General features: G+C 44.5%; 1 protein-coding gene across 1 annotated transcript; it reads right to left on the reverse strand.

Annotated features, from left to right (window-relative positions):
• LOC126188266 (uncharacterized) lies at nt 1-23574 on the reverse strand. Its single transcript, XM_049929836.1, has 3 exons — nt 23551-23574; nt 9405-9469; nt 1-820 (listed from the first exon to the last, which is right to left on the reverse strand). The coding sequence occupies exons 1-3, from the start codon at nt 23569-23571 to the stop codon at nt 469-471; spliced, it is 438 nt and encodes a 145-aa protein (XP_049785793.1). The 5' UTR covers nt 23572-23574; the 3' UTR covers nt 1-468.
• Between the last annotated feature and the right edge of the window lie 2466 nt (nt 23575-26040).

The following is a 26040-nucleotide window of genomic DNA, read 5'->3' on the forward strand; positions in this document are numbered from 1 at the left end:
CAATGCATGCTTTGAGTCAAAGGACGTACTGTAATCATGACACCCGAGTAACAAGTCTTTCAGAGTCATTATGAGCATTATTGAAAATACTTTTTCCACATAAATTCTTCGTCAATGTCTTGCTCATTATACAGGATGGCAGCAATTAAGTGATAAACTATATGCTGTTTCTAAACACGTTTTACTTTTCAACGAACTGTAACCTTAAACTTGTAGCACCCCATCGAAGGAAAGGGTGACTCGTAGTCAGTAATAAAGCTTCTTTTCTCAGTTTCGAGTCAGCTGTACCAGTAAATGCGAGATCCATTGCAAATCAGCTGAACACCAACACAGCAGTCCGATAGTGCACGATGCTACCGACAAATTCTTTCCACGAGGAACTAATCCTGCAGCACGAACAGTTCACCCGTGCAGGATACGAGAGATTGCTGGCGAGGAGACAGCAGGTGGGGGAAAGACAGGCGTCCCTCACTTGCCGGTCCTGGCGACGAGTACGGGCCTGGGTAGCGACCTCTTGGTCGGCACCTGCTGCTGCTGCTGCGGCTGCTGGTCGTAGACGGCGTTGTCGCCGACCTCCGCGTCTTCGGCGTTGACGTTGTGCAGCTGCTTCCAGGAGACGGCCATCTGCGGCGGCGCGCGCGGCATGGGCACCCACTCGCGGATGTGCATCGGGCCCCACACCTTCTTCCAGACCGGCACCCAGATCATCTTCTGGCGCCACTCGCGCACCCAGCGCATCTTCCACATGGTGCGCTCCACCCACTCGCCAGGCATTTTCTCCGGGCCTGTGGGCTTCTCCGTAGTTAGGCTCACCATATTGCTGTGAAAATAGTTGTACAAACGTCAATTAGTCTACGAAATACTTTCTAATATTCTGCTAAATTATATTTCTTTGGTCAAGAAACGACTTTCGGCTTCTTAGGCCATAGGTAACAACTGAATGTCACAGTCGTAGATGAAATATATACATATGGTGTGTTCTTTCGTTTCCAAATGTCCGGAAGAACAGACACCACACTTGGTAAAGACTGCCCATGATCTCTTCATTACAGATGCATACCAGCCTCAAACTCTTAGGGGAAACGACGAAGAGTTTTTAGCAAACAGAACACAGTATGTCGTTCCCAATGGAGAGACGTCTACAGACGTTAAAGTAACCTCTGTCGTGCCACAGGGGAGTGTTACGGGACCATTGCTTTTCACAATATATATAAATGACCTAGTAGATAGTGTCGGAAGTTCCATGCGGCTTTTCACAAATGATGCAGTAATATACAGAGAAGTTGCAGCGTTAGAAAACTGTAGCGAAATGCAGGAAGATCTGCAGTGGATAGGCACTTGGTGCAGGGAGTGGCAACTGACACTTAACATAGACAAATGTAATGTATTGCGAATACATAGAAAGAAGGATCCTTTATTGTATGATTATATGATAGCAGAACAAACACTGGAAGCAGTTACTTCTGTAAAATATCTGGAAGTATGCGTGCGGAACGATTTGAAGTGGAATGATCATATAAAATTAATTGTTGGTAAAGTGGGTGCCAGGTTGAGATTCATTGAGAGAGTCCTTAGAAAATGTAGTCCGTCAACAAAGGAGGTGGCTTACAAAACACTCGTTCGACCTACACTTGAGTATTGCTCATCAGTGTGGGATCCGTACCAGATCGGGTTGACGGAGGAGATAGAGAAGATCCAAAGAAGAGCGGCGCGTTTCGTCACAGGGTTATTTGGTAAGCGGTATAGCGTTACGGAGATGTTTAGCTAGCTCAAGTGGCAGACTCTGCAAGAGAGGCGCTCTGCATAGCGGTGTAGCTTGCTGTCCAGGATTCGAGAGGGTGCGTTTCTGGATGAGGTATCGAATATATTGCTTTCCCCTACTTATACCTCCTGAGGAGATCACGAATGTAAAATTAGGGAGATTCGAGCGCGCACGGAGGCTTTCCGACAGTCGTTCTTCCCGCGAACCATATGCGACTGGAACAAATGGTTCAAATGGCTCTGAGCACTATAGGACTCAACTGCTGAGGTCAGTAGTCCCTTAGAACTTAGAACTAGTGAAACCTAACTAACCTAAGGACATCACAAACATCCATGCCCGAGGCAGGATTCGACTGGAACAGAAAAGGGAGGTAATGATAGTGGAACGTAAAGTGCCCTCCGCTACACATCGTTGGGTGGCTTGCGGAGTATAAATGTAGATGTAGATGTAGATGTAGAAATGTAGCGAGTAATTAGAATAATGGGAAGGGGCACTACATTAGTAATGTGTCGATAAGTTAATAATTTGGGTCTGTGGGGGGGTGTGCTAGGGTGCTCGTGCGGTTGCGATGATCACTGTGTCCCGATGGCGTACTAAGCAGGAGACCAGGGTTCGAATCCCAGTCTGGCACTAATTTTCCACTTTCCCTATTGATTTGAATCAATGCCCACTTGCAACCAATGTCTGCAATTCCTTTGTGTCTTAATAGATAAAATGAAATAAGACCTGCTCAGATATTGTTTGTATGGAAGTTACCATGGAGGTATAATATGGAGAGTTGTCATGACGCCACGAACATGAAGCCGTCGTCCGCCATTTTAATTGCCCCAAACTTGGGCCGTTTACTGCTGTACTAATCATTTCGATTACAGTCTTAAGTGTAAAGGAATCACATGTAATGACGTGTGGACTCATTCAAGCGAAATTTTCTTTCGTCTACATGAATTTTGTATGTGCTGTTTACTTTTACTGATGTGGTTTTATTCCTGGCATTTTACTTTGAATTTTCCGCCAATGCAGCTCTAAAAGTTCTCTGTATGAAAGCTGCGAGACGGAAATATTAGAAAGCGAGCACTCATCGCAAAGTATGTTCTCCGCATTTTCTGGAAGAGAACTTAGACTGAAAATCAGTTTCATAGGTCGGTACTAACGAGGATTCTGTATCATAGAAGTATCCTTTCCACATAATATACTTTTCTTCATGGTTATTCGACACTCGTGATTAAAAAAAAGTTACATTAACGAGGCAAATTGCCTCGTATTAGTGGATCAAAAATGCCTTTGACACCTGAAATACATCTGAAAATACGTTCCTACACTGTGTTATTCACGAAAATACTGCAACATTTTCTGTTTAAAGCAACTGATGTATGCAGTCAACTGAAATTAAGAACAGGAATCGATCGCAAATGGTAGTCCGCTATTCTGTGTGGCATTCAACATGGCGCCTCCAATATCAAATCGAGTACAGTGTTAAGTCTATAGGTCAGTTCACTATACCTCCATGGAAAATAAAAAAGGAACGAATATAATGAAACTTAGAATGTTTACATAAGAGAGTACTGTATTTGTTTATTTTTTGCCATGCACAAAAATTAAAGTTACATAAAAAGGGAAGCAACTTTTTATTACGTGGAGATACATTTAATAACTGATCAAAAGCCAAGTTAAACTTACAATACCAGTCTAGTATTTAAAACTAAAACTTAATTAACACAAGACAAAAATGAAACTGTCTTTGGTCACTTAATATTAAACCATCCAGTGTTTCGAGTAGCACACTCTTCCTGCTTTTGGTGACACAATGCTAAACTTTACGTTCTGCATCATATGTGTGGTTCTTTATTAAAATATGATCGCCAGAGTTTGAGTCTTTCTTTCTTAATGTCCAGCTCCTCTCACGTTCAGATAATCTAATTGCCATAACTCTGTCCGACTGACCAATATATATTTTACGAGTGCTTTCCTGTGATTTTATAGCCATTGCTCTATGCCAGTTTGTCTTTTCTACGGAATAAAATTTTTAACACGCTGTTAGGATTGTACATTGCAGGTTGCAGTTGCGTGAGTTAATCAATGCACGGGATTATGCATCGGTTTTTTTGTTGACTGTTTCCTGTTGGCTGACTGAGACACGAGGTGTAATATTGGACATTTTTCATTTTTCGTAGAATATTGTTAATCAGAGTAGAGCATCAGCAATTGTTTCCTGTTTCATACTGTTATCATGCTTTGCCAAGCACCGATGTAATGTTCAGTTTATATTGCATTTTCCATTGAAAAGCGAATATGACACTAAATCCACTAAATCCATGGGTCAGTTTAAGGTCGCGAGGGTTCCTTAGCAATGGCGAACTACTGTGGCCATATTCGGTACAGTTGCTCTTTTTTTTAAATGTATTGTTTTACTTTCTTGTAATCCGTAAATTAGCGTATATTAGAACTTTATTTCACTAATTTAAAGACTAACATATATAATACGCTTTCATTTTTCAGTCATAATTTTCAAAAACAAAATAAACATTACTAAAGACACTATCTGATGAAAGGTGTCCCCCTTTTTGACGGCTTTGGTGGAGACATTTTCAACGAGACGCCTGAACGTCTGTGGAAGAATGGCAGCCAATTCTTCCTCAACAGCTTAAAAACAAAGATGGTAGTGATGTTTCACGCCAGGGTCTGGATCGAAGTCGACTTTCTAACTGTATCTACATCTACTTTTATACTCCGCAAGCCACCCAACGGTGTGTGGCGGAGTGCACTTTACGTGCCACTGTCATTACCTCCCTTTCCTGTTCCAGTCGCGTATGGTTCGCGGGTAGAACGACTGCCGGAAAGCCTCCGTGCGCGCTCTAATCTCTCTAATTTCACATTCGTGATCTCCTTGGGAGGTATAAGTAGGGGAAAGCAATATATTCGATACCTCATCCAGAAACGCACCCTCTAGAAACCTGGACAGCAAGCTACACCGCGATGCAGAGCGCCTCTCTTGCAGAGTCTGCCACTTGAGCTAGCTAAACATCTCCGTAACGCTATCACGCTTACCAAATAACCCTGTGACGAAACGCGCCGCTCTTCTTTGGATCTTCTCTATCTCCTCCGTGAACCCGACCTGGTACGGATTCCACACTGATGAGCAATACTCAAGTATAGGTCGAAAGAGTGTTTTGTAAGCCACCTCATTTGTTGATGGACTACATTTTCTAAGGACTCTACCAATGAACCTCAACCTGGTACCCGCCTTACCAACAATTAATTTTATATGATCATTCCACTTCAAATCGTTCCGCACGCATACTCCCAGATATTTTACAGAAGTAACTGCTACCAGTGTTTGTTCCGCTATCATATAACCATACAATAAAGGATCCTTCTTTCTATGTATTCGCAATACGTTACATTTGTCTATGTTAAGGGTCAGTTGCCACTCCCTGCACCAAGTGCCTATCCGATGCAGATATTCCTGCATTTCGCTACAATTTTCTAATGCTGCAACTTCTCTGTATACTACAGCATCATCCGCGAAAAGCCGCATGGAACTTCCGACACTATTTACTAGGACATTTATATATATTGTGAAAAGCAATGGTCCCATAACACTCCCCTGTGGCACGACAGAGGTTACTTTAACATCTGTAGACGTCTCTCCATTGAGAACAACATGCTGTGTTCTGTTTGCTAAAAACTCTTCAATCCAGCCACACAGCTGGTCTGATATTCCGTAGGCTCTTACTTTGTTTATCAGGCGACAGTGCGGAACTGTATCGAACGCCTTCCGGAAGTCAAGGAAAATAGCATCTACCTGGGAGCCTGTATCTAATACTTTCTGGGTCTCATGAACAAATAAAGCGAGTTGGGTGTCACACGATCGCTGTTTCCGGAATCCATGTTGATTCCTACATATTTGATTCTGGGTTTCCAGAAACGACATGATACGTGAGCAAAAAACATGTTCTAAAATTCTACAACAGATTGACGTCAGAGATATAGGTCTATAATTTTGCGCATCTGCTCGACGACCCTTCTTGAAGACTGGGACTACCTGTGCTCTTTTCCAGTCATTTGGAACCTTCCGTTCCTCTAGAGACTTGCGGTACACGGCTGTTAGAAGGGGGGCAAGTCCTTCGCGTACTCTGTGTAGAATCGAATTGGTATCCCGTCAGGTCCAGTGGACTTTCCTCTGTTGAGTGATTTCAGTTGCTTTTCTATTCCTTCGAGACTTATTTCGATGTCAACCTTTTTTTCGTTTGTGCGAGGATTTGGAGAAGGGACTGCAGTGCCATCTTCCTCTGTGAAACAGCTTTGGAAAAAGGTGTTTAGTATTTCATCTTTACTCGTGTCATCCTCTGTTTCAATGCCGTCATCATTCCGCAGTGTCTGGATATGCTGTTTCGAGCCACTTACTGATTTAACGTAAGACCAGAACTTCCTAGGATTATCTGTCAAGTCGGTACATAGAATTTTACTTTCGAATTCACTGAACGCTTCACGCATAGCCCTCCGTACGCTATGTTTGACATCGTTTAGCTTCTGTTCGTCAGAGAGGTTTTGGCTGCGTTTAAACTTGCAGTGAAGCTCTCTTTGCTTTCGCAGTAGTTTCATAACTTAGTTGTTGAACCACGGTGGGTTTTTCCCGTCCCTCACAGTTTTACTCGGCAGGTACCTGTCTAAAACGCATTTTACGATCGCCTTGAACTTTTTCCATAAACACTCAACATTGTCAGTGTCGGAACAGAAATTTTCGTTTTGATCTGTTAGGTAGTCTGGAATCTGCCTTCTACTACTCTTGCTAAATACATAAACTTTCCTCCCTTTTTTATATTCCTATTTACTTCCATATTCAGGGTTACTGCAACGGCCTTATGATCACTGATTCCCTGTTCAGCGCTTACAGAGTCGAAAAGTTCGGGTCTTTTTTGTTACCAGTAGGTCCAAAATGTTATCTCCACGAGTCGGTTCTCTGTTTAATTGCTCGAGGTAATTTTCGGATAGTGCACTCAGTATAATGTCACTCGACGCTCTGTCCCTACCACCCGTCCTAAGCATCTGAGTGTCCCAGTCTACATCTGGTAAATTGAAATCTCCACCTAAGACTATAACATGCTGACATAATTTATGTGAAATGTATTCCAGATTTTCTCTCAGTTGTTCTGCTACTAATGCTGCTGAGTCGGTAGGTTGGTAAAAGGAGCCAATTATTAACCTAGCTCGGTTGTTGAGTGTAACCTCCAGTCATAATAATTCACAGGAACTATCTACTTCTACTCCACTACACGATAAACTACTACTGTCAGCGACAAACACGCCACCACCGGTTGCATGCAATGTATCCTTTCTAAACACCGTCTGTGCCTTTGTAAAAATTTCGGCAGAATTTATCTCTGGCTTCAGCCAGCTTTCCGTACCTATAACGATTTCAGCCTCGGTGCTTTCTATCAACGCTTGAAGTTCCGGTACTTTACCAATGCAGCTTCGACAGTTTACAATTACAATACCGATTGCTGCTTGGTCCCCGCATGTCCTGACTTTGCCCCGCACCCTTTGAGGCTGTTGCTCTTTCTGTACTTGCCCGAGGTCACCTAACCTAAAAAAGCGCCCAGTCCACGCCACACAACCCATGCTACCCGTGTAGCCGCCTGCTGCGTGTAGTGGACTCCTGACCTATCCAGCGGAACCCGAAACCCCGCCACCCTATGGCGCAAGTCGATGAATTTGCAGCCCACACGGTCGCAGAACCGCCTCAGCCACTGATTCAGACCCTCGACTGGGCTCTGTACCAAAGGTCCGCAGTCAGTCCTGTCGACGATGCTGCAGATGGTGAGCTCTGCTTTCATCTCGCTAGCGAGACTGGCAGTCTTCACCAAATCAGATAGCCGCCGGAAGCCAGAGAGGATTTCCTCTGATCCATAGCGACACACATTGTTGGCGCTGACATGAGCGACCACCTGCAGATGGGTGCACCCCGTACCCTTCATGGCATCCGGAAGGACCCATTCCACATCTGGAATGACTCCCCCCGGTATGCACACGGAGTGCACATTGGTATTCTTCCCCTCTCTTGCTGCCATATCCCTAAGGGGCCCCATTACGCGCCTGACGTTGGAGCTTCCAACTACCAGTCGGTATCAATAATAAAGAATAAGCACCCTCGTTGTATTGTAGAACAATTACGTTTCCTAGTATTATTTACCAATTAAATTTTACTCTGTTATTTCTTTCACAGATTGCAGCTAAAGTACCAAAAACGCTATATGGAGCACTGTCTTGAGGAGATGGAACCCTGAGTGATTAATCTTGTCCCGTTTTTGGAAATTTAAAAAAATCCAAGGAAATTATTTATTAGATAGGTCCCATATGTGGTATCCAGGTCCCAAACAATAGCACTCATTAAACAGAATAGACGTTTTTACTGCGGGTAAACTAGTCTGGAAGGTTAGCCGAGATAAGGCCTCCTATCACTTAGTGAGAAACGTCGATTAGCCGTCACAGTTCAGTTAAATTAGTCAGGATGAAGATGTACATTAGTCGTGGATCACTGGTAGACACGACAAGCTTATCGAGATGCCCGAGCTGACATTCCTAACAAGTGAACAAACGAACCAAAACAGGGAAATGATGCGGCGTTACGCCAAACGTTGCTGCTGTGTTATCGGAGTCAGTCACCACAGGTGAATGTCGGGTACGTCATTATGACACCGAGAGAAGCAGCAGAGCAAAACACTCAGCATCACCACTGTCACGAAAAAAAATTAAGAAGGTTTCTAACTGCGAGAGGAAGTAAGGTCCCATGCGTCGCGAAATGGAGACCACGGTGAAAATCAAACATTTTTTATTTGCAACAATTAGTGTTGTACCAACTTTCCAACACCTTCGGCATAATTGGCAGGCGTCTGTGCTTTCCGCTAATTCTCTACGCCTCTGCTAAAATTTTGTGTTCATTGCCAGAGGAAGCAGTGATGAAACTCAGGAGGAGCTAGTTATGGGTTTTATTGTGGGTGATCAGCCACTCCCCATCGAAAACGCAGCAGGAACACCTTAATAGCCGTTGTAGAGTGTGGCCGAGAATTTTCGTGGAGAAGGAAACGAATGAAAGTTATATTGTGTGGGCTGCACGAAATCAGGCGAAATCTCTCGCCACGCCTTTATGGAAGAGCTTAGCGGGAGACACTATTTTCTAGGAATCTTTACCCGCGCACTATGCGCTGAAAAGACAGACGTGACGCGATCGACGGGCGCGCTAGAGACACTGCCCAACACATCTCTGCAAAGCTCCAACGGATTTTGACAGTGTATCCCATTTCGCGCATGATTGGACGTTACTTTCCGAATAGCCCTCATAGAATTATGAGACACATTCAGGTACAAACGTCTCAGGGATTCGTTCAAGGGAGCACGCTGAATAATAACGTGGCAAGAGAACTTCCACAGCAAACGATGACGTTATGTGGCTGCTTTTTTGTTATGTCTTATTTACGTAGTAATGTGGCGAAGCTGAAAACATTCAACACATAACCTCCGCAGTTATCGTTCTTTGTGTCATATTTTCTTCATTTGTAATAAACCAGTGTCTCTGTGAAAAGGTAGCAGAAAACTTCAATCCCAACATCTTCTGAAACTTTTCGTGGGATGTGCGGAACCTTACCTGACGTCAATTGAAGACGCATCTTCCGCTACACTCACCGCCGCCAGTAAAGTGACGACCAAAGCCTGTAACAAAATATAACGTGTTTGATTTAAACTGACTTTAATCCTACAGAAATAGATATATTTTTGCGTATAAAAATTTGACACGTTGTAGAGAATGAACACGTGCTACATACAAAGAATATTTTACAATATAGGAAAGCACTATTTTAGTTAATATATGTATGTGTGTGTGTGTGCGTGTGTGTGTGTGTGTGTGTGAGTGTGTGTGTCTGTGTCTGTTTAGATCACAGCATCACTTTAGAACGGCTGTAGAATGACTTTGAGCTAGTGTCATTTTCTCGGTTGTCGAGAAAGAGCAGCCAATTAGGATACAGATTTGTGGCTGAATGAAAAACTACGCTGTGGCTGAGGTAGAGAGTTTGGAATGCTCTGTTTGTTTGTAATAATAGTACGTCAAAACAAGCCGGACTCCATTCATTTGTAGATGCAATGCCCCGAAGAGTTTCACATGGTGAGGTGCATCTCAATGAGGTATTGAGGAAAATCGTTGGCATCACACAAGAGGAAGCCGATATAGCGAAACTACAATAGTGGTGCTTGGCCAACTCCGTTAAAAAGAAAATCGTATAATCGTCACTGCAGGGGTTACGAAGAAAGGAAAAAGCATGAATGAGGGTCAGTTACTCGATTGTATTGCCAAGTTATATGCGTTGCGTGTCCGCCGCTCACTGTCTCGCGTTAGCGTTCTCTCTTCTCGAGCACGGGGTCCCACGTTCGATTCCCGGCGGGGCCAGTGATTTTCTCCTGTCCCGAGATGACAGGGTGTTGTGGGTGTCGTCTTCATCATCATCATCATCATCATCATTCATCTCCATTACGGTCGGGGAATCTTGCCTAGTACGGCGGTGCGGGTACGTCGCGTCATTCCCCTACGCTCTGTCATGCAGTACAGGGCTTCATTTCCATGCTTCGGCGTTGTAGCGATAACTGTCTCGTGGAGGTGACAGTAAAAAGCGCATGTATATTGTAGTACCGTGTTCCTGTTGTTGGCCGGCCGGAGTGGCCGTGCGGTTATAGGCGCTACAGTCTGGAACCGAGCAACCGCTACGGTTAGTTAGTTTTAATTAGTTCTAAGTTCTTGGCGACTGATGACCTCCGAAGTTAAGTCGCATAGTGCTCAGAGCCATTTGAACCTGTTGTCGTCGATAATAATGAAAGTTTTGAGAAAGAAGGAAAACTGAAATTCAGTACTAATAAGCTTGCCATTCAGCGCCCGCGAACAACAGTCACAGTCACCATCTTCTTTTTCGCCATATATTTCTCTTGAAGATCACCTGCTGGGTTTCAGAATGCAACGAACCCATGAAAAGAAATAGTTCACCCTGAATAGTGCCGCACCCTGTCTCTCTATGCGAAAGTTTATTTTTCTGTCTACAGTTACGCGTCTGCATTTACGTTTTTAATATTAACCACGCTATAATTAACCATACAGCAAATATTACTATTACACCTATACTATTACTACTACTAATTCTACTACTAGCACGTACGCCTGCCACAGCAACTATTATTTCTACTGCTGTTGATTTTTAAGTATCTAGGAATTACAATTACGAACAACATAAATTGGAGAGATCGCATAAATAATGTTGGGGAGGTAAGGCAGAGACTACGTTTTATTGGCAGAACTCTTTGAAAACGCAACAGGGCTACGAAGGAGACTGCCTACACTACGCTTGTCCGTTCTCTGCTGGAATATTTTGTGCTGTGAGGGATCCATCAGACTGGATTGATGGAAGACATCGAAAAAGTACAAAGAAGGCAGTTACACTAATGCGAAACAGGGAAGAGAGTGTCAGGGATCTGATAAGCAAAAACTGACTAAAATTTAAGGCACCAACTTTCTTCTATGAATGTGGAAATACCTTTTACTGACGCCAACCTATACAGGGAGAAATGATCATAGGGTCAGGGATTTTCTCTGCCTCGTGATGACTGGGTGTTGTGTGCTGTCCTTAGGTTAGTTAGGTTTAAGTAGTTCTAAATTCTAGGGGACTGATGACCATAGATGTTAAGTCCCATAGTGCTCAGAGCCATTTGAACCATTTGAAATGATCATAATAACAAAATAAGAGAAATCAGAGCTCGTACAGAAAGATTCAAGCCTTCATTTATCCCACGCGCTGTTAGAGAATGGATCGGTAGAGAAATAGGTGGCTCGAAGAAATGTACTCAAGTGTGAATTGCAGAGCAGTCGTGTGCATATAGATGAAGATGTAGATCTGTCTAGTATCAGACAGTCCATTCAATGGCAGCCCAATCCGTAGTCGGTTCTATAAGCTTTGTAGAGGAAGTTGTGAAGGAATCTGAAATCTTCAGCCTTTTCAGGTCAGATATTAGTGTCTTTCTACACTCCTGGAAATTGAAATAAGAACACCGTGAATTCATTGTCCCAGGAAGGGGAAACTTTATTGACACATTCCTGGGGTCAGATACATCACATGATCACACTGACAGAACCACAGGCACATAGACACAGGCAACGGAGCATGCACAATGTCGGCACTAGTACAGTGTATATCCACCTTTCGCAGCAATGCAGGCTGCTATTCTCCCATGGAGACGATCGTAGAGATGCTGGATGTAGTCCTGTGGAACGGCTTGCCATGCCATTTCCACCTGGCGCCTCAGTTGGACCAGCGTTCGTGCTGGACGTGCAGACCGCGTGAGACGACGCTTCATCCAGTCCCAAACATGCTAAATGGGGGACAGATCCGGAGATCTTGCTGGCCAGGGTAGTTGACTTACACCTTCTAGAGCACGTTGGGTGGCACGGAATACATGCGGACGTGCATTGTCCTGTTGGAACAGCAAGTTCCCTTGCTGGTCTAGGAATGGTAGAACGATGGGTTCGATGACGGTTTGGATGTACCGTGCACTATTCAGTGTCCCCTCGACGATCACCAGTGGTGTACGGCCAGTGTAGGAGATCGCTCCCCACACCATGATGCCGGGTGTTGGGCCTGTGTGCCTCGGTCGTATGCAGTCCTGATTGTGGCGCTCACCTGCACGGCGCCAAACACACATACGACCATCATTGGCACCAAGGCAGAAGCGACTCTCATCGCTGAAGACGACACGTCTCCATTCGTCCCTCCATTCACGCCTGTCGCGACACCACTGGAGGCGGGCTGCACGATGTTGGGGCGTGAGCGGAAGACGGCCTAACGGTGTGCGGGACCGTAGCCCAGCTTCATGGAGACGGTTGCGAATGGTCCTCGCCGATACCCCAGGAGCAACAGTGTCCCTAATTTGCTGGGAAGTGGCGGTGCGGTCCCCTACGGCACTGCGTAGGATCCTACGGTCTTGGCGTCCATCCGTGCGTCGCTGCGGTCCGGTCCCAGGTCGACGGGCACGTGCACCTTCCGCCGACCACTGGCGACAACATCGATGTACTGTGTAGACCTCACGCCCCACGTGTTGAGCAATTCGGCGGTACGTCCACCCGGCCTCCCACATGCCCACTATACGCCCTCGCTCAAAGTCCGTCAACTGCACATACGGTTCACGTCCACGCTGTCGCGGCATGCTACCAGTGTTAAAGACTGCGATGGAGCTCCGTATGCCACGGCAAACTGGCTGACACTGACGGCGGCGGTGCACAAATGCTGCGCAGCTAGCGCCATTCGACGGCCAACACCGCGGTTCCTGGTGTGTCCGCTGTGCCGTGCGTGTGATCATTGCTTGTACAGCCCTCTCGCAGTGTCCGGAGCAAGTATGGTGGGTCTGACACACCGGTGTCAATGTGTTCTTTTTTCCATTTCCAGGAGTGTATACAGGAAGTACTATGGAGAGGTCTGGCATTTTACCCAGGCTATTGGCGAGTAGTCCGTTGATCAAGAATTATATGCCGCTCCTTTACCTTCCATTACTGGCCTATTAATGTTTATCTTTTTTCATCAACTGGGTCCGAACTTGCTACCTGTAAGTTACGCGTAACGCGTTAGCAAACTGAGCTGTAGAGGTGGGCACTAATTTGTTGGTAAACATGGAACGCAATGTTTAAATGAATAGCTCAAAAGAACCCTATGTAGTAGCTCTTACCAGAATGAACTGAAACGGACATGGGTAAATCTTCTGCGTTTATCATTCTAAAACCTTTGCTGAAGCACTCCTTAGACGTAAGCCCTACCGAACATTTTATACATACATAATGTGATCAAACGTATTCGGACACCACAAAAACATACTTTTTCATGTTTGGTGCATTGTGCTGCCACCTACTGCCAGATACTCCGTATAAGCGACCTCAGAAATCATTAGTCATCGTGAGAGAACAGTATGGGGTGCTCCGCGAAACTCACGGACTTCGAACGTGGTCAGGTGATAGGGTATTCCTTATGTCATACGTCTGTACGCGAAATTTCCTCACTCCTAAACATCCCTAGGTCCACTGTTTCCGACGTGATAGTTACGTGTAAACGTGAAGGGACACGTAGAGTACAAGCGTACAGGCCGACCTAGTGTGTTGACTGACAGAGACCTCAGACAGTTAAAGAGGGTCGTAATATGTAATAGGCAGACATCTATCCAGACCATCACACAGGAATTCCAAACTGCATCAGGATCCACTACAAGTAGTGTGACAGTTAGGCAGGAGGTGAAACAACTTGGATTTCATACTCGAGCGGCTGCTCGTAAGCCACACATCACGCCGGTAAATGCCAAACGACGCCTCGCTTGTTGTAAGGAACGTAAACATTGGACAATTGAACAGTGGAAAAACGTTGTGTGGAGTGACGAATCACGCTACACAATGTGGGGATCCGATGGCAGGGTGTGGGTGTGACGAATGCCCGGTGAATGTCATCTGCCATCGTGTGTAGTGCCAACAGTAAAATTCGGAGGCGGTGGTGTTATAGTGTGGCCGTTTTTTCATGGAAGGGCCTTGCACCCCTAGTTGTTTTGCGTGGCACTATCACAGCATAGGCCTACATTGATGTTTTAAGCACTTTCTTGCTTCCCACTGTTGGATGGCGATTGCATCTTTCAACACGATCGAGCACCTGTTCATAATGTACATCCTGTGGAGGAGTGGTTATACGACAATAACATCCCTGTAATGGACTGGCCTGCAGAGAGTCCTGACCTGAATCCTATAGAAAACCTGTTGGATGTTTTGGAACGCCGGCTTCGTACCAGGCCTCACCATCCGACATCGATACCTCTCCTTAGTGCAGCACTCCGTGAAGAATGGGTTGCCATTCCCCAAGAAAACTTCCAGTACCTGATTGAGCGTATGCCTGCGAGAATGGAATCTTTGGTCAAGGCTAACGGTGGGTCAACACCATATTTAATTCCAACATTACCAATGGAGGGCGCCACGAACTTGTATGTCATTTACAGCCAGGTGTCCGGATACTTTTGATCACATAGTGTAGTAGCTCCTCACACGAGTGAAACAGGCCTGGACATGTTCTTCATGATGAACGACAGCAGATTCTTCCGAAATTCACTGGTAATTCCACTGAATCTGTGCTTTACACGTGCAAAGTTGTGCGAGCTGGTAGTAGTCAACGCTCAAACAATTAGAAAAAGTGAATTATGGTGTGTTCATTTTCTTGCGAGCTGTTTCACTTTCCGAAAATACATTTTTATCCAAACATATAAGAATTACAGTGTATTAATGTAGGTATTTTGCAGTATATTAGACTAGGTCTGAAAGAATATTCTACTTTGTACGAGTATATCACAAAACATTATAATAATTTTTTCCGCCATGTTTGATATAGTCCTGCAACATTCACTGATTCCCTTAATCGTTTTGGCAATTGTTGACATTTCCTTTCTAGTGGGTGCCATATTCCGAGGAACACTGTTTGCTATGTAATCGTTGTTACCGCGCTAAAGAAAACGCTAAATGTGGAAGGATGTGAACATGTTTTCCAACGAAGTGTAGTGCTTACGGTAGAGGAACAGCTCGGACACGATGGTTGTTTGTATCGCCATGACAATGCGCTGTATCGTAAAGCAGCATCTGTGAGGTGATGGTTAATGGACAACAGCATTACTAAAATGGACTAGTGTGCCCAGAGCCCCGACCCCAACCCAATGGAACACCTTTGAGACGTGCTGGAACGTCGACTTCGCCCCAGACCCAGCATCCGACACCACTACCTTCTCTGGTTTCGATTATTGAGGAAGAACGGGCTGTCATTGCTCTACAGGCATTCATACACCTCCTTCGAAGTGTCGTCAGCAGAGATGAAGCTGTCCGAAAGGCAAAAGGTGAACACACCCGACATTAATGTCCACTAATAAGTGTCCGGATACATTTGATCAGATAGCCTAGTCTTCTTTCCACTACCGTTGTTGGGAGTACTTCACTCGTCATTCAGTCAGTCCCTTTTACTTCTAGCTTTTTTTTCTACAGCCAAATTTCAAAGATATCCGTATATTTTCCTCTTTCTTTTTCATTGCCCTTGATTCACTACCATATACGAGGTGCTACAATAAAGTAATGAGACTGATTTTCTTTGCAAGATGTGGTAACCCTGCAGGCTTTGGTAGGCACAATATCTTTGACCCTGGTCTATAAGCTGCTTCTAGTGCAAGCGGCACAACTATGCAACTTCTCAGTCGTGAGTTGTGCGGTAGTAAGTTAACACGTGTTTGTGTCTCTCGTCACGGAAATGGAACCACTTAATAGTGCGCAACGGTATGCCATTTCTTTTTGCGTTAAATTGAGTGAAAACACGACAACTTACGGTAAGCTTCAGAAGGCTTTTGGAGAGGAGTTTATGTCAAGAGCTCAAGTTTTTCGTTGGGATAAAATGCATAAAATGTTTAGTGAAGGCAGAACGAATGTTGAAGATGAAGACCGCATTGGACGACCATCACCCTCACGGACGGATGTCAACTTGGCGAGGGTGTTCATAAAGAGTGGGTGACTCCTGGACAAACGGTTAACCACTATTACTACAAAGAAATTTTAGAAAGGCTTCTTAAAAGAGTTTTTCGTGTCCGTACCAATATTGCTGGTAATTGGATTCCGCATCACGAGAATGTCCCATCCCATACTACTCTGTCAGTACAGCAATTTTTAACCTCAAAACAAATTTCAGTACTATCACAGTCACCTTATTCACCAGATATCGCTCCGTGAGACTTTTTTCTATTTCCAAGAGTCAAAACGGCGGTCAAAGGACACTATTTTCAAACAACACAAGATGTCCAAAAAGCTGTGACGAGGACCCTGAAGCGCTGGAAAAAGTGTGTGCAATCAGAAGGGAACTACTTCGAAGGAGACAAAACTAAACTGGACTTAAACGGTAAGCAACATTTTTTTCACATCAGTCTCATTACTTTATTGTCGCACCTCGTATTACTAAACTCCAGGCAGAACATTTTGAGAGTCTGTCAAAATTTTTTGAATTCTTCTTGCGCAAATATATCTTTTCAAAAGCTCTTTTACTTCTTATCTCCTGCACATAGGTTCTATTTTCTGTAATCAATCGTCTTGAGTACCTAATAGATTTCACTTGTTCCAAGGAACTTCCGTATCTGCTGATTCTTATCAATTATGTTATTCTTATATTTATCCTCATTTCATACTATTTTCACATTTTTCTGATAGTCGCCCTCATATATTGTAACTGTGCCTCTGATTCAGCCGTCACTGCTTAGGCATCTGAATACTCTTCTTGCGTGAAACTTTACTTGAAATTCGTTGCTGCCTGGAAAGTTCAAGGACACTTGCATGGCATTCTCTGGCAGAGAACCAAAGAATCCGTGCACTCAAGAGGTTTCTCTTGGCACGTGACACTTTCCTCGCCGCTAGCGTGAGAAATTTCTCAAACATGTCGCTCAGTATAAAACCAACGGTTCTCGTACATGGTAGTAGTCTCCCGATTGTTTAGAACCCACAGCTGAGATTTTCAGAAAGAATTCAACTTAGTAGCGATTTATGAAGCACAAATTGACGCAGTGCAGACGACATATTTGAGATGCAACATGCCGCTGTTGATTATTACTGCACTCCTGTCGCATTTTTCTTCTTGTATTTCTTCCTCTCTTGTCCCGCCTCTTGGTTCTTCCATTCGTTTCTTTCTCTAACACATGACGAGATTACAAATCGGACCTGCCGATTACAACATGGCAAAATGATTCACTGTAGTCTGATATCTGTAGCGACAATCCGAACATCGTTTAAGAAATTACTGAGACTTGAAATGTTAAAAGTACTTTGGGTACAGTTCTGTGCAAATGTGCGTTTCAAAATGAACTGTGATGGCTTTATACTTTCAGGGCCAACCATAGAAAGAACTTAAATACCAAGAAGTCTCTTGCCCATAAACTTTCTCGTCAAGTGCCACAAATAAACCTGACGTTAACTCGTTCCACAGACAGCTGTCCTTGGCAAACGAAAAAAAAATGTTATTTAGAATGAGATAACAGTCGGGAAAGTAACAGGGAGCGACATAAGTAGATTTTAAAAACCTCTATCTTAGTTTTCTGCCGCTAGTAATTTCAACATCCAAGACGTATTAGAAACTAAAAATGCACTGCAGTCTTCTGTTAGCAGTTGTGTCATATGGCTGATATAGATATTCTGGCTGGTTGTCTTTTCTATAATTTATCCTAATAAGACCATTAATTAACTCAACATAGTCTCACTGCCTCGTCACGACATTAGGTTATCAATTATTTAAGCTGTCACATTGTAATCCCATAAATACCAGTTGCAACATGTATGGACTGTATGTAAGGCGTACTACCGTCAACACTTTGTATATGTTGGTTTTGTTACGGTAACAGTCATCAAGTGTCCTTCCTCGCTATGAAAACTCTACTCTTAATCCATATATTCGGCTGCTGCTTAGGTGTACGTCTACATTTAACTACTATGCTGTTTACCTTTAGTTGTTAGCTCTTGTATTGCTGCGCCTGTACTTCCATAAAAAAGTCATGAAAACTAGCATGCTCGATCTCAAACAAATATAGTATTGCTTAGCTGTGATACACTCCTGGAAATTGAAATAAGAACACCGTGAATTCATTGTCCCAGGAAGGGGAAACTTTATTGACACATTCCTGGGGTCAGATACATCACATGATCACACTGACAGAACCACAGGCACATAGACACAGGCAACAGAGCATGCACAATGTCGGCACTAGTACAGTGTATATCCACCTTTCGCAGCAATGCAGGCTGCTATTCTCCCATGGAGACGATCGTAGAGATGCTGGATGTAGTCCTGTGGAACGGCTTGCCATGCCATTTCCACCTGGCGCCTCAGTTGGACCAGCGTTCGTGCTGGACGTGCAGACCGCGTGAGACGACCCTTCATCCAGTCCCAAACATGCTCAATGGGGGACAGATCCGGAGATCTTGCTGGCCAGGGTAGTTGACTTACACCTTCTAGAGCACGTTGGGTGGCACGGGATACATGCGGACGTGCATTGTCCTGTTGGAACAGCAAGTTCCCTTGCCGGTCTAGGAATGGTAGAACGATGGGTTCGATGACGGTTTGGATGTACCGTGCACTATTCAGTGTCCCCTCGACGATCACCAGTGGTGTACGGCTAGTGTAGGAGATCGCTCCCCACACCATGATGCCGGGTGTTGGCCCTGTGTGCCTCGGTCGTATGCAGTCCTGATTGTGGCGCTCACCTGCACGGCGCCAAACACGCATACGACCATCATTGGCACCAAGGCAGAAGCGACTCTCATCGCTGAAGACGACACGTCTCCATTCGTCCCTCCATTCACGCCTGTCGCGACACCACTGGAGGCGGGCTGCACGATGTTGGGGCGTGAGCGGAAGACGGCCTAACGGTGTGCGGGACCGTAGCCCAGCTTCATGGAGACGGTTGCGAATGGTCCTCGCCGATACCCCAGGAGTAACAGTGTCCCTAATTTGCTGGGAAGTGGCGGTGCGGTCCCCTTCGGCACTGCGTAGGATCCTACGGTCTTGGCGTCCATCCGTGCGTCGCTGCGGTCCGGTCCCAGGTCGACAGGCACGTGCACCTTCCGCCGACCACTGGCGACAACATCGATGTACTGTGGAGACCTCACGCCCCACGTGTTGAGCAATTCGGCGGTACGTCCACCCGGCCTCCCGCATGCCCACCAGACGCCCTCGCTCAAAGTCCGTCAACTGCACATACGGTTCACGTCCACGCTGTCGCGGCATGCTACCAGTGTTAAAGACTGCGATGGAGCTCCGTATGCCACGGCAATCTGGCTGACACTGACGGCGGCGGTGCACAAATGCTGCGCAGCTAGCGCCATTCGACGGCCAACACCGCGGTTCCTGGTGTGTCCGCTGTGCCGTGCGTGTGATCATTGCTTGTACAGCCCTCTCGCAGTGTCCGGAGCAAGTATGGTGGGTCTGACACACCGGTGTCAATGTGTTCTTTTTTCCATTTCCAGGAGTGTATATGACTAGATTAGCCCTGTCTGTAATAATAGCCTTCCAAATGGAAGGTTATACTAAATAAGTTTTTCAAAATTTGCGAAGTTGCACAGTGTTACATTTTGAGCACATTTCTTCAAGTAATCTAATGGTGGAAGTTGACGTAGAGTTTCTATAGAACTGTTAGAATGATGTTTCTTTTTCTGTTCTTGTAATAAACTTCCTAAGCATTCGGTAAGCTAAACAAAACACCTGAATAGTCTGGTGAACTTAGTCGAGTAAAATTTCGGATCTGTGTCTTCTCAACTCTATAATAAATGTTTAAAATGACGACGATGGTGTAACGCTGAATTCAATCTCTCCTTATTATAATTTCCATCTTATAATACTGAATGCTGCATAGGACACTTAATCTCATCTGTTGTTCCTACCAATTATGGGTATAAAATGGCCTTTAGTAATTTCTTTAAGAAAACGTCGGTAGAGGAGCTGTCAGGAGAGAGCGTAGGCGCAATGACTGTGCATCGCCTTCCAACTACTCTCTACCTGAAGATGTCTATGAGATATACTCTGGCCAGAAGATCCAAGTGTGACGAGTTCTGCTATGCTGGTACCTTAAACTAGCACGCAACCTCAAGCGAATGTCATCATGAAGTTCGGGCAAGACGTTATCGAGAATGTTTTAATACCGTGATCTCTTTAAACAACTTGTGTGCCGCAGTTGTTTAATGAAAGTTCCAGGTGGCAAATCTCTTACGAGTAGAGCACGGATTTCCGGCAGCTTAGGCGTGAAATTTCGAGGGTCCGTAGCAAAATGGGACTAATCAATAGAAATCACGTGTTCTGAAATGTTGGGACACCAGCATACTGACCAATGAACCACTGACCAAGGAACTGTGACATTTGTTGACTTGGTTGAAGTCTGGTTGTCCGGAAGGATGTACGCCACCACCATGCAGGAGGCATCAAACACTCATGCACTCGACATGCCTTGCGTGGACAACTGGCGTGAACTTGTACTCTGATTGGCAGCTCCATGTTCCGAAATGTCCTCCTCATATTCGGTGATCCGTGTGGTTCTCCTACCCGTCACAGACGTCGACTGTCACGGTTTCTATTTCGTTCAGTTCACGATGAATATTATTGAATTCTATTTTGCTAGGGAGTCGCCTGTGTGAGTTTCTTCACACATGCAAATGACGAGCAATAACGCCATCTCGAGACTGGTTTTCAATCACTATAGTCGACATAATATTTTTGAGAGATTCAGCAATTGTATACATATTTAAGATAATTCTCATTCATTGTCTCAGTTGCACTGTTTCAATTAGATAACACTTTTCAATCACGTCTAGTATGGGGTTCTGAGTTGACAAGACGGGCTGTTGAAGCAACTACTTAGATCTGAAGATGATCCACAGTGACAGAAACATGTAATCTAATCGAAAATGTGCAACTCGGACGGAAGTATCTTAAATGTTTTCAAATCAGCTGAAGACGACCTACAAGTAACTTCATCTAGCACGATAAAAAGACAACCGTACACTGCCTCTAGTAGATTGTGTTTTGACATCCATCGTTGTGTTCAGTTCCTTCCAATTATACCCATGACACACCATCAATGGATGGAAGGTGAACTATTTGAGCTACAGGAAACCAAATAAGCCATAGCTTATTTTAAATGAAGGCTCTTTCTGAGAAATGTTCAAAATATACCCTCCCACAAGTTCTCAAATGTAGAAGAAAAACACTATGTTCTAAAGCACACTGTATACATTCGACATAAGCTGGAAATGCCACCCGCTCATCCACTTGTACAAGGCAAATTCAGTTCACATCTTTCACTGAAACACAGCTGCAGAGGCACTTTCATGTACGTAGTTTTTGATGTTACGTAATTCACGTTGTACGTTCTAATGGTAGTATACTAATTTTCCACTTACGTGGATGCTTGTAGAATATTAAGTAACTACTTCACGTTCGGTAATTTATGTACGTTTCGTAATTTTGACATCGTGAAATCTACGTAATGCGTGAGACTTGCTTAAGGCCGGTAACAGCAAAGGATAGCAGTTTAGGGCTTTCTGCACCTACAAAATAACCACTTTTTTAGCATTTTCACTGTATATAAATGCTAGATGTCCTAAACTGTACGAGGAGGTACCCATAAAAACCGGGATAACATTGCGGTGGGCGGAGATTGTGTAGTACGTATTTCTGCCGCATTGTTCATGGTAGCGCTCTTTTGATTTTGTTCCGTTTTTTATTATGGCAAGTTTAAGAGAACAACGTTCAGCTGTGAAATTTTGTTTTCTACCGGTAATAATGCTGCTTAAGCATTTTAATGTCGAAAACTACTTACCAGAAGGACGCTATGGGAAAAACAATAGCATCGATTGCTTTGCGCGCTTTAAAAACGGCGACATGTTTAATGATGACAAATCTCGTTCTGGAGTTTTATCAACTTCTCAAATTGACGAAAATATTGCAAAAATTCGAGATCTTGTGCTTACAGGCCGTCGACAGACAATAGGTCAACTTTCAGTGATTAGTGAGTTATCTTGGAGCTCGGTTTAGCGAATTTTAAGGGAAGATTTGGGAATGAAAATGGTTGCCGCCAAGTTTGTTCCTCGGATTCTGACTGACAATCAAAAGCAACGTCGAGGTGAAACATATCGTGCCTTGAATCAACAGCTTGAAGCTGATCCAGATTTTCTATCACATTACTCGTGATGCGCCATGGTGTTATGGTTCCGACCCAAGAACAAAGCTACACTCAAGCCTGAGGAAGACGACATCGCCACCCCATCCAAAAAATGTCTTCAAGTCAAATGAAACATCAAAAAAAATGCTGATCTGCTTTTTGGTTGCCAAGGGCGTAGCTCATACAGAATTCGTTCCTCCAGGTCAGACCGTGAATCAAACTTTTATTCTGAAGTTATAAGATGATTGCGCAATAATGTTCGTAAAAAGTCCGATTTGTGGCAGAAAATGTTTCAAATGGCTCTGAGCACTATGGGACTTAACATCTGAGGTCATCAGTCCCCTAGAACTTAGAGCTACCTAAACCTAACTAACCTATGGGCATCACACACATCCATGCCCAAGGCAGGATTCTAACCTGCGACCGGAGCGGTCGCGCGGTTCCAGACTGAAGTGCCTAGAACCACTCGGCCACACCGGCCGGCGATATGTGGCAGACAGGAGTTCTTCCAACACGACAACGCACCTGCACACACTGCCATCTCTGTTAGTTTTTGGCTGCTGCCCCATGCACCTAATTCGCCTGACCTGGCACCGTGCGACTTTTTCTTATTTCCACGCATCAAAAGGGGCATGAAAGGACACCGATTTGACAACTTTGAAGAAGTCAAGAAAATAACGACGCAGGAGCTGTCTACACTTCTACAGATGATTACAAAAAATGTTTTGAACAGTGGAAGCAACAGTGGGACAAATGTACTAGTTGCAACGGAGAGTATATTAAGGGGGATTAGGTTGTTTTGTAAACAATTTGAAAATACATAGCTTTTAAAAAATAATTACATTTATTTGGGTACCCGCATCGTAAAGCAAAAATCTAAGGAGGAGCATTGAGACCAAATCGTGAAGCAGTTTACTGTGATACCCATAAAATCGCGTCTAGTCCTTCCGGTGAGGTAGAAACTAACATCGTAAAGGCGATATTCCACTGATGATCTCACTGTGGGAGGTACTCACCGTGAGCGGCAGCGGCTTCATGGCGGCCCGGGACGGAGTGTGGCGGCCGCCCCCGGGGCGTCGTATTTATGCCGTCGGCGCGACTTTTACCGGCGCTGGCGCAGGTGGCGGCGAGCGCCTCATCGGTACCCAACTGCGGTGCCGCGAGCGGTCACTGTCTCCGCCACTGTCACTGGGGCAGCCGCGCCTCTGCCTGCACACCACGACCGCGACCTCCACAACTCTCAGGGACGCCGGTACGAGTCAAACAATTAACGTTCTGAGCGTCATGGGACAGAAAAACATCCCATCTCTAAATCAGCTGATAACTACGTTTTGGAGCTCCAGTGTCATTAGCTCATTACCTACTTGAACTCTTGAGGGTGCATCTACATCTACTCCGCAAGCCACTTGACGGTGTGTGGCGGAGGGTACTTTGAGAACCTCTATCGGTTCTCCTTTCTATTCCAGTCTCGTATTGTTCGTGGAAAGAAAGATTGTCGGTATGCCTCTGTGTGGGCTCTAATCTCTCTGATTTTATCCTCATGGACTCTTCGCGAGATATACGTATGAGGGAGCAATATACTGCTTGACTCCTCGGTGAAGGTATGTTCTCGAAACTTCAACAAAAGCTCGTACCGAGCTACTGAGCGTCTCTCCAGCAGAGTCTTCCACTGGAGTTTATCTATCATCTTCGTAACGCTTTCGCGATTACAAGATGATCCTGTAAGGAAGCGCGCTGCTCTCCGTTGGATCTTCTCTATCTCCTCCATCAACCCCATCTGGTACGGATCCCACACTGCTGAGCAATATTCAAGCAGTGGGCGAGCAAGTGTACCTTAACCTACTTCCTTTGTTTTCGGATTGCATTTCCTTAGGATTCTCCCAAAGAATCTCAGTCTGGCATCTGCTTTACCGACGATCAACTTTATATGATCATTCAAATGGCTCTGAGCACTATGCGACTTTACTTCTGAGGTCATCAGTCGCCTAGAACCTAGAACTAATTAAACCTAACTAACCTAAGGACATCACACACATCCATGCCCGAGGCTGGATTCGAACCTGCGACCATAGCGGTCGCTCGGTTCCAGACTGTAGCGCCTAGAACCAGACGGCCACTCTGGCCGGCTATGATCATTCCATTTTAAAACACTCCTAATGCCTACTCCCAGATTATTTATGGAATTAACTGCTTCCAGATGCTGACCTGCTATATTGTAGCTAAATGATAAAGGATCTTTCTTTATGTGTATTCGCAGCACATTACACTTGTCTACATTGAGATTCAATTGCCATTCCCTGCACCATGCGTCAATTCGCTGCAGATCCTCCTGCATTTCAGTACAATTTTCCATTGTTACAACCTCTCGATATACTACAGCATCATCCGCAAAAAGTCTCAGTGAACTTCCGATGTTATCCACAAGGTCATTTATGTATATTGCGAATACCAACGGTCCTACGACACTCCCCTGCGGCACACCTGAAATCACTCCATTGAGAATGACATGCTGCGTTATGTTATCTAGGAACTCTTCAATCCAATCACACAATTGGTCTGATAGTCCATATGCTCTTACTTTGTTCATTCTACATCAGTGGTTCCCATACTGGGGGTAATTACACCCGGAGAGGTAAAAACTAAACGAATCGATTATGTTTCCGTCACGAAACTAAATTATTTTCAAAAGACCATTACTATTATCTCAGTTCTGTAAGACTCTATATTGTTTATATAAATTATCAATAATTACTTTTTCTCAGTTAGTAGTATTAATCCGGTGAAGGTTACACGTTGCTCACTTAGCCCATCCACTACACACGTAAGTTGTGCTTTGTACCGTACATGGCTGATGATAAAATTGAGACGTATCCGTAACAAACGTCAAATATCTCAAGAAAATGTCTTCTCCAAGTTGTAGGTAGTACTTGCAGTCGTCCAGAAATTGCTTCATTATTCGCTTCGAAACAGATAAAGGAATTAATTGACAGCAAGACACAGCAGCAGGTACATTAGGCTGTACATAGTATTATTACTGTTATTATTAGACTGGTTATACACAAAGCAGTAACAGCCTAAATTTGCCTAATGTGCGCCACTTGAGAAGTAAGGGGCCAGAAAACAAGTGTTTCACAAACAGTAAGTACAGTGAACACGTCTCAAATTATTTTATTTTAAATTGGAGTTGCAGGGCGCAGGTCAAGCAAGTGCCGCAATGCAGAGGGGTATTGCAGGGGAAGTGTGTTTTGCAGCACCTGTCTAACCTCGCTGTGGATAGTTAGCTTTCTTATCTGAGAAATAATTGCAATGCACAGCAGGTTGCTTAAACATTCATTCTAAGAAGCACACACACTCATACACACACACACACACACACACACACACACGCACGCACACACACACACACACACACACACACACACACACACACGTCAAATATCATTCATCTTTCATCATTTCAAAAATAAAAGTGTTCCAAGAAAAGTTTTTCATTCTACAGTTTAATT

Source organism: Schistocerca cancellata, chromosome 5 (assembly GCF_023864275.1).
Source record: "Schistocerca cancellata isolate TAMUIC-IGC-003103 chromosome 5, iqSchCanc2.1, whole genome shotgun sequence".
Taxonomy (NCBI): Eukaryota; Metazoa; Arthropoda; class Insecta; order Orthoptera; family Acrididae; genus Schistocerca; species Schistocerca cancellata.